The 10,439-nt window shown below is 38.2% G+C and overlaps 1 protein-coding gene across 1 annotated transcript in view; it reads right to left on the reverse strand.

The window, feature by feature from the left end:
* Nucleotides 1-7,595, reverse strand: part of LOC117116399 (box C/D snoRNA protein 1-like) — a 15,336-nt gene extending 7,741 nt beyond the window's left edge. The window contains exons 1-6 of the mRNA XM_033260433.1: nt 7,484-7,595; nt 6,454-6,519; nt 6,080-6,186; nt 5,299-5,384; nt 4,761-4,867; nt 4,577-4,648 (exon numbers count right to left, since the gene is read on the reverse strand). Of these exons, the coding sequence (XP_033116324.1) occupies nt 4,577-4,648; nt 4,761-4,867; nt 5,299-5,384; nt 6,080-6,186; nt 6,454-6,519; nt 7,484-7,503 (458 nt within the window). The 5' untranslated portion in view covers nt 7,504-7,595. The remainder of the gene's footprint in view (nt 1-4,576; nt 4,649-4,760; nt 4,868-5,298; nt 5,385-6,079; nt 6,187-6,453; nt 6,520-7,483) is intronic.
* Nucleotides 7,596-10,439: the final 2,844 nt, after the last annotated feature.

A 10,439-nucleotide genomic window follows, 5' to 3' on the forward strand; every position in this document is an offset into this window, starting at 1 on the left:
CATAACAAGTCATTAGACACCAAATTTCTGTCTCTTATACACATCTAAATTTGGGGTCTAATCATATGTTACTCACATCTTTGAGTCCAATGAACATAGTTTCAAAAACCAAGCATGTCAGCCATTTTGAAATTCAAGATGGCTGCAGTAATAATCGTTGAATATCAAATATTACAGTATATTTCTACTTCTTATCGTTGAAAAATAGTAAATTTGATGTATTCTCATATGTTATTGGGCTCTGCAAGTCCAATAAGCAGTTTCAATAAGCTATGGCAGCCATTTTAAAATTCAAGATGGCCGCCACAAAAATCGTCGAAAATCAAATATTTTAGTATATAATTGCACTTCTCCTCTATAAAAAATGTTAAATTTGGTGTTTAATCATATATGTTATTGAGCTCAATAGTCTAATGAGCATAGTTTCAAAAAGCTAGAATGTCAGCCATTTTGAAATTCAAGATGGCTGCCACAAAAATCGTCAAAAATAAAATATTTGGTATATAATTCCTCTTGTCGATTAAAAGTTGTAACTTTGGTGAGAGTAACCTCTAAATCTCTGGCCATATTCAATGCTAATGGTACATTTAGAAAATGCCAGAAATCAAAACTTGTCCACTGTATGGATACAAAAACCAATTCTGCAGAATACACTGCTATTATCGATATGGGCATGGTCATCAGAAAGGCAGTCCCTAATAAAGAACAAAGGCTTAATGAAGATGGTTCCTTGTTTACTCGGGGGAATTATGTCAACAAATGCACAGATATTATATTTAAAAGACATCACAATGCATCAGCCATTATATGTGTTAATGACCCATACAGTAAAGAAGAGTCGATCAAATATGAAGAAAGAGAATGACGATCAAATGGGCAGAAAATACTTAATACACACATGAAGTTACAGGACCAGTTTTTATCAAGTAAAGAGTTTAACAAAATCCCGAAGAGCGATTACAACAATTCAAGAATACAAGAATTTATTAAAGAAACCCCAACAAGAAGAAGTATAAAGTTGAAGGAATTTGAGTGTTGTACTCTTTAGAAAATTGTGTTGATTAGCAGATAATAGTGAGATACCAGAATTTAATTGTAGTCAGGCAGAAGCAGATAAATCGATGCTGACTATTTACTACTATCTCAGAACAAGCTGCAAAGTTACTAAACCAGTAGTAATAGACTCGGAGGATACAGATGTGTATGTTCCGGCTGCATACGTTGCACACAAGTTGCCAGGAGAACTAATGATCTATAGAAAGTCAGAGGAAACTGTGTTTGTCAATTGTAAGGATATGTGTAGGCATTAAATGGCAGAAATCATAATTCAACTTCATGTTTTGACCGGCTGTGACAGTAATTCTGCATACTTTGGACATGGAAAAGGCAAAGATTTTCAATAATGTTTGAAAAAGCAAAGAAGAAAATCTGTTGAAATCCTGTAGAGAATCTATTGCTGTGACAAATTCAACATTTGAAAAACACTTAAGTTTGTCTTAAAGTTTATATACAACGACAACAAAAGCAAAAACACAACAGAGGCAAGGCCGACCAAGTGGAAGTCCTACAAAAAGAGAAAGTCACTTGTAAGATTGGCACCAGACAAATATTCACTACTTCAGCATATTAAAAGAGCCAACTATCTATCATAGAATCAATTAAACTTCTCCTTAAGAATCAATCAATCACCAACAAAAAGTGGGTGGAAACTGATTAATGGAAAGTGCTATGCCGAAAGAAGTACTGAGCCAAACCTACCCAGTGATATTAAAGTTCCAGAACGAAACGATAGTGACAGTAGCGATGAGAGTGATGATGAAACAAGCGATGAATCGTCCGAGCATGATGACGTATGAACCTAATTGTGATTTATTCCAGACAGACAGACAGACAGGTTCATCAAACAAATGCTTATGTTTTATTGTATAATATAAGTGGTAGTATTTCTAAAGATTTATTATTTTTGCATTTTGTAAGGTAAAATGTGTACATAATAATGGCAGGCATATTGGAAAAACGTATAGTTGTCATCCTTTTAAAACTACGTTATTTGGACTCAGATTGCCCATAACAAGTCATTAGACACCAAATTTACCATTTCTATTAAGAAACATACATGATTGGACACCCATTTAACATTTTATTTATCAAGGTGAAGTGCAATTATATACCAAAATATTTGATTTTTGACGATGTATGTGGTGGCCATCTTGGATTTCAAAATGGCTGCCATCCTAGCTTATGGAAGTTATTCTTATTGGACTCAGAGAGCCTAATTACATAGGAGTAGACATCAAATTTACCACTTTTCAACGACAGGAAATGGAATTATACTGGAATGTTTGATTTTTAAAGATTATTATGGCAGCCATCTTGAATTTCAAAATGGCTGTTTTCAATGATAAGAAGTAGAAATATACTGGAATATTTGATATTCAACGATTATTACTGCAGCCATCTTGAATTTCAAAATGGCTGACATGCTTGGTTTTTGAAACTATGTTCATTGGACTCAAAGATGTGAGTAACATATGATTAGACCCCAAATTTAACATTTTTGAGCGAGAAGAAATGCAATTATATACCAAAATATTTGATTTTTGACAATTTATGTGGTGGCCATCTTGGATTTCAAAATGGCTGCCATCCTAGCTTATAGAAGTTATTCTTATTGGACTCAGAGACTGTCTCTTATACACATCTAGATGTGTATAAGAGACAGTTACCATTTTTCAACGACAGGGAGTGGAATTATACTGGAATATTTGATTTTCAATGATTACTATGGCAGCCATCTTGAATTTCAAAATGGCTGCCATCCTAGGTTTTTGAAACATGTCTAATTGAATTTAGTGACCCTAATAACATATAGTTAGACACCATATTTACCCTTTTTCATGGAGTAGAAGTAAAGTTATGAGCCATTCTCTTGATTTTGGCGGCCATTTTAAAAATGGCCGCCAAAAAACATGTTCCGCCCTTTCCGCCCTTTTTCAGGAGGCTCACCCCCGCTCATTTTTTTATTTATACCCTAGTGATGCCGAATCAGCAGAGAAACCTTGGTCCCCGGAAAATGGTCACGGGGGCCCTGTTTTTCACTATACTATGATGTCTCTTTTGTTTAACACACAGAAGATATATCAAACCTGTATACAATCTTTTTTATTCGTCTCACTTTTATACTCACACGTGAGTTACAAAAAACACGTTTTTAGTGGGGTAAATATTTCAAGTCGGCGATTTAGCCTGACCCAAGGCTGACTAAAAAAATCGGCCTGCGGAGGTATCATTTTAGTCGAGGTTCACATCATTTAGTCGTAGTGCTAGTCGAAGTTCATTTTAAGAATACGTAATTACGTAATTTTAAAGTTTTAGCTCGAACTACGACTAAAGTTCGTTTTAAGAATACCAGGGTCAGTGCCACATCATCCTACAGGCAGTGGCGTAACACCTATGCACTCTCGTGCGGCGGTCTGCAGGGCCCCTAATTTTAGGGGCCCTTAACCACGTGGTCCTCGATCTATCACCCTGACCCAAAAGGGTTTTCTTGATACATTATAGCATAATGTGTTTCTGACATCAACTGTGTATTATATTAAGGCTAGGTATATTCAGTGGCAAATTAAAGGAGGATCCATAAATTTTTTAATTAAAAGTCTGTGAGTGCCATTTCTGGCCATTTAGAGGTGCTATAATCATAAATTTTCGTGCCTCAGCCCCAACCATGACGGGGCTGAGGTTGTATTGACCCTTTCTCAGTGAAAGTCTCCCCCTGGGCCCTATTAAACATTCCTGGATTCGCCACTCATATCATTGATTTTGTTGTTAAAAACAATTAGAATGCAAATGACAAACATAATTATAAAACGAGCACATCTAAAAAATCCCACAATGGAATAGACGAAGACCAGGACCCAAAACGCAGCGACTCTCAGAAAGCCACAGGGCCTCCGGCACCATCATTACACCACTGCCTACTAGGTATTCACTTATAATCCTTAGTGGAGAAAGTCAAATGTAGGTAAAGTACCTTGCCCAAGAACACAGGCAAAATTCACACCTAAAGTTTCAACCTCCGACCTCAAGGTAAACTCCAAAACGCCCATCGCTCCCACATGTAAGAACAAACATAATGCAGGGGCGGATCTGGGTTCAAATTTAGGAGGGGTGAAAATGTTCCTGAACCCCCACCCCAAAAAAAAGGGTGGGGTCCTCTGGAGAAATTTTGATTCCTAGATGGCAGGAAATGAGCTTTCCCAGCTTCTGAAGTGTTTTTTTAATGACTTTTAGGTTCTTCAAAATTCAAGGTTTCATCCCTCCTTGAAAACAGTAAGCTAAAGTTTTCTCATTCTTATTACAGTAAATAGGAATATTATGTGTGTATACATACATAAAAAAAATTGGTAAGAAATGAGCTTTTCCGACTTCTAACTTTCCTATTGTAACAAATAAATTTCAGCTCACACGTCCTGAAAAGGTAGGTCTAGATTTTATTTATTTATTTATTTTTTTTGGAAATGTTTTTTTGCCCAAGAGGAAGGGGGGGGGGGCAGGATTAATATAATATAAATCTTACTTTTTTTCAAAGATCTCAGCATATTCCGATTGTGGAAATATCCATTTTACACACCAGAATATGGTACTTGGACTGAAGGGAAGATAAAAAAAAACAAATGTTAAACATACAAGGTTAAACACAGTGTAAAGTCAATTTTTCATTTAAGCCATTTTGGTATTTGATTCAAATGAATGTTTCTTACCTTTCTTTGAAAGTTCGAGATGTATTTTGCTTGTGTTTAGTGAAAACATTTGGAAGAAAAAGTAGACGTACTCCTTTTTGATTGGCTGTCCTCTTCAAAAACTTTTTCTAAATAAAAAAAAAGATTTGCAATACTAGTTACAATTTATTCTTTTTACATTACATACATAGAGGAAATGTACTTTAAGGGTTAATGGCATACAATAAATCTACAAATAGTTGAATATCATAAGCCCACCCCCTTTAAACACAAAATTGGGCCGATTTTGAAAGTTGGGCTTATACAGTGGAATCCCCTTTTCACAAGAAAGTTGATGACCTTTTTTAAACTTGACAGCATGTCCAATCATTTTTAGGGATGGCCAACATGAAGGCAATAAGGCTGCTGAACTACTCACTCAAATCATACCCTGGACTTTCGCCTGAAAAAGGCTTGTATATAAAATTTGGTGTATGCAAGTGTTCTATACAAAGTGGGCTTATACTTGAGAAACTATGGTAGTATAGTATTGTTTTTAAAGGCCTGTATTGAATATTACGTTGTTATGATTCCTGTTTGGGAATTTCTTCGCAATCCTAGTGGCAATGTCTGTTGCTCGGTCGACATCCTCAAGGAACTGATAATCTGAAATAAAGTATTGAAGAGCAAGTTCAGAAAATTATTATTATTTTATTGTTTATTAAGAAAAATAATAGCTTAAACCCTTGTAGTCTATCCATTGTAACCTTTGTTTTTATTATATATTTTATATATATATACGTATATATATATAAAATATAGATTATCAAATAGAATTCCAACATTGAATCTCAACATGACTGCTTAATATGACTGTTTAATACACTGTAGATCTCCCTATAATTAAAGACCCTCCAATTCTTTATTCTAATCATAGACCAAAGCTTTATTATTCTAATCATAGACCAAAGCTGCTAAAGGCCAAGAGAACCCCGCAGTGGCATAACCCCTAAGAGCTTGTGCGGTAATCCGAACGGGGCCCCAACTCCTGGGGCCCCGAGTCTCTACCCATAAGGTCCTCGATCTAGCTCCCTGACCCATCTGTGTAGTATACAGTATACAACAGAATAATGGTCTGTGACATCGACTGATTAGGGGGCACCTAGGGTTCGTAAAACTTGTGAAACAAATAAAAAGATTTTAGCAACCGGGATCGGAAAGTTCCCCCAGTCTCAGAAAATAACAGGGCCTTGTGTTAGGCCACTGGAACACTGGTCCCAAAAATCTTTAATTGGAGGGAGACCTGAATTGTCATTTGCTATTCAAAATGTAAAGTTAAATAAAATCAAAAGTTACATTACCACTAAGGAGGTGATTTTCTGTGTATTTTTTGATGGGCACATACGCTGACTTGTCCCTCTGTCCATTACAAGCTGTTGTTGCCTTATGTTCCTTCACACATTTTACACTAACATTAATAAATAAATAGCAATAGTTCAGTACACAGGTTTCACAGTGGCATAGCTAGGAAAAAACAAGCTTGCACCTTCTCTCAGTCACCCACCCCCCCCCACCCCACTTCAATTGAAATTATGTCAAGTAGTAACAATCACCTTATTTTGTGAGCTCCAGTAGTACCCCCTCACTTAATCATTGAGGGCCTCCCCCCCCCCACCACTTCTAGACTCCTAGATACACTGAGCAGAAGGGTTCTTATGTTACCCCTTTACTGTACCTGCAAGTCTGTTTGGAGCATCGAGGACACCTGTACTTGGCGAATTCTTTACAACAAACTTCACATCTAAATCAAGAAGGAAAAGAAAGCAGCTTAGCTAAATCGGCTAAAGTAGTGGTGGCCACTGTGTGTGGCCTAAACGGTCAAGATCTCTTGATCCCTGGTTCAATTCCATCGCTGCTCTCTGTGTTTTGATTGGAGGGCAGAAGTTACAGTAGTGCAGCTTCTTTCGAATGAGATACTGTATTTAAGCCGTTGGTCCTGTGTGCAATATGGCTTATGTGCAAGTTATTGTTAAAGAATCCAGTATACTCTTCAGAAAAGAGTACAGTTTGTTGTCTCCTAGAGTGTATTCTGCGAATCACGACCAAATGAAAATAAAGTCTTAGGATTTTTGTGGTTATATTTGGTGTTTACATTGAGTAAATCCAATCCAAGACTGATCACCTGCTTGGATTTTTTAATTAATATTATATTTTAGTTATAATTTGTCAGTTAGTGTCTTTGTAGGGGTCTCATGTCACTGTTTTAATATTATAGCTAAGCCTAGGCCTAGTAGTACTTTAGACCGTAAAGTGTTGGAATTGAGCCAATGACATCAAATTTGCGTGGAAAATCAGTAGAAAAATAGTTGCGCAGAATTGCAACTATCCATCCCCATGATGGTTTTATAATCAATTACTGTAAGAGATTATTTATAAATTATAATATTGTCTCCTAATCCTAAGTATCGGAACAATAGATGCGAAAATCAGACCTCATTTTCTGAAATGATGGATTTGTCTAGGCCATATTCCCCGCGCAGGCCTTGCTTTACAGTCTAGCAGGACAGAGCCTGGGTAGGCTGCAGGACTCTCCGGGCAAGGGCTGAGAGGCCTTACTTAGGATAGGCTACGTTCTACTCTAACTAATAAGGCTAGCCTAGGCCTAGGTAGAGGAAGAGCCAAACTAGGCCTAGACCTGGCCCAGCAGAGTATGAATAGTTTACATTATATAATTCTATATGCTTAAGACATAACTGAGCATGAACCTTTTATCCTTGATATCCATTTCATTAATACTAGTAACTCCCGTCTTCAATTAAACAAGCCACTCACTACGACGGCAGCAGCATGTGTGGAAAACGAAATGTTTGTATTTTCATTCTGGATAGCGCCACCAATAGAATAAAAGTCGCAAATAAAATTGTGTATGGCGTGCACTGAGCGCGATAAAAATATAGTTCACAGAATTCATTGAGCCGACCCAATTACTGTTGTGAACAGCGGCGGACCGCAGGGTAAATTGCAGGGTATGCTAGGTACAGTATTGGCATATCTAGGATTTTCCCCCAAACCCTGAAAAAAAAAAACTCGCCTAGCCGATGTGGCGCGCCCCCCCCCCCCCCCGTCCACAAATCATGCTTAAGTTAGGAATCACGTCAAAATCACTCAGTTATTTTGCGAGTTGTCCCCTCACCTAATCACTGATCCCCCATTTTCCCATGATCCTATCAGCTCCCTCCATTTCAAGACCCCTACGCCACTGATGCTAGGGCTTGCTAGTAGGAAAAGTTTGTATTAGCCTGCTACTCACTATACAGAATCAGATTGCATTCTAGTCAAAATACAAAATGTACTGGTATGTTATTTTTAATACCGGCATGGTTGTTAGTATCTGCTTCAAAGAATTCCTATATTCCTGTATGTTAACACATTTCAATTCAAATAATCATAAGTTTCTTATATACCGGTCATATGTATACAAATTAAGTATTTAAAATTTAATATGACATTGAGATTAAGCCTGTCGATAGAATACCCGATCGGCAGTGGAGGTCCCGATTAAAGAGCATGCGCACATACACTTGAAAGCACAGATTAAATTCCAGTGTTAAATTGGCTATTCTGTCGCCATCACACGGTTGTCACAATAGTAAATTTAAGCAATGCAGGGTATGCTCTGACGCCTATTTGACTCACTGAATACGTGATTGGCTGAGATTAAAAACCAGCCATGCGGAACTTCTAAGTAGCTGCAGCTAAGTGTTCCATGCGATCCAGCGATAGGCCCGACTGTGATTATCCTAGATACCAAATTAGGCCAAACATTGAAAAACTTTGCTATTACAATGAACTGTATCATCCACTCGAAAAATTAAGGTCTATATAGAAGATTCTGACTAAGATATGCTAAATAAAACGGAGAAACTGTTCTACTATATATTTTTTAATTTGTTTTAGCCAGGGTATGCACTGCATAACTTGCTTGCCTTGACGGTCCGGCACTGGCTGTGAACAATGACATCATATGGTAAACTATAACTTTGCCAGTCAACGATGTGTTATATCTGTCTCTTATACACATCTAGATGTGTATAAGAGACAGTTATAATATTGTCTCCTAATCCTAAGTATCGGAACAATAGATGCGAAAATCAGACCTCATTTTCTGAAATGATGGATTTGTCTAGGCCATATTCCCCGCGCAGGCCTTGCTTTACAGTCTAGCAGGACAGAGCCTGGGTAGGCTGCAGGACTCTCCGGGCAAGGGCTGAGAGGCCTTACTTAGGATAGGCTACGTTCTACTCTAACTAATAAGGCTAGCCTAGGCCTAGGTAGAGGAAGAGCCAAACTAGGCCTAGACCTGGCCCAGCAGAGTATGAATAGTTTACATTATATAATTCTATATGCTTAAGACATAACTGAGCATGAACCTTTTATCCTTGATATCCATTTCATTAATACTAGTAACTCCCGTCTTCAATTAAACAAGCCACTCACTACGATGGCAGCAGCATGTGTGAAAACGAAATGTTTGTATTTTTATTCTGGATAGCGCCACCAATAGAATAAAAGTCGCAAATAAAATTGTGTATGGCGTGCACTGAGCGTGATAAATAGTTCACAGAATTCATGAGCCGACCCAATTACTGTTGTGAACAGTGGCGGACCGTAGGGTAAATTGCAGGGTATGCTAGGTACAGTATTGGCATATTTAGGATTTTCCCCCACCCCCTGAAAAAAAAATACTCGCCTAGCCCTTAGTCGCGCCCTCGTCCACAAATCATGCTTAAGTTAAGAATCACGTCAAAATCACTTTATTTTGCGAGTTGTCCCCTCACCTAATCACCGATCTCCCATCTTCCCACTCCTATCAGCTCCCTCCATTTCAAGACCCCTACGCCACTGACTAGGGCCTGCTAGTAGGAAAAGTTTGTATTTGCCTGCTACTCACTATACAGAATCAGATTGCATTCTAGTCAAAATACAAAATGTACTGGTACTGTCTCTTATACACATCTAGATGTGTATAAGAGACAGGGTTTCACAGTGGCATAGCTAGGAAAAAACAAGCTTGCGCCCTCTCTCAGTAACCCACACCCCTTCCCCCACTTTGATTGAAATTATGTCAAGTAGTAACAATCACCTTATTTTGTGAGCTCCAGTAGTTCCCCCTCACTTAATCATTGAGGGCCTCCCCCCCCCCACCCCACCACTTCTAGACTCCTACAGTAGATACACTGAGCAGAAGGGTTCTTATGTTACCCCTTTACTGTACCTGCAAGTCTGTTTGGAGCATCGAGGACACCTGTACTTGGCAAATTCTTTACAACAAACTTCACATCTAAATCAAGAAGGAAAAGAAAGCAGCTTAGCTAAATCGGCTAAAGTAGTGGTGGCCACTGTGTGTGGCCTAAACGGTCAAGATCTCTTGATCCCTGGTTCAATTCCATCGCTGCTCTCTGTGTTTTGATTGGAGGGCAGAAGTTACAGTAGTGCAGCTTCTTTCGAATGAGATACTGTATTTAAGCCGTTGGTCCTGTGTGCAATATGGCTTATGTGCAAGTTATTGTTAAAGAATCCAGTATACTCTTCAGAAAAGAGTACAGTTTGTTGTCTCCTAGAGTGTATTCTGCGAATCACGACCTGTCTCTTATACACATCTAGATGTGTATAAGAGACAGTGCCACTGCGGGGTTCTCTTGGCCTTTAGCAGCTTTGGTC

This window comes from Anneissia japonica, unplaced genomic scaffold (genome assembly GCF_011630105.1).
Source record: "Anneissia japonica isolate Jap-2015-1 unplaced genomic scaffold, ASM1163010v1 scaffold288055_len86381_cov192, whole genome shotgun sequence".
NCBI classification, from domain to species: Eukaryota; Metazoa; Echinodermata; class Crinoidea; order Comatulida; family Comatulidae; genus Anneissia; species Anneissia japonica.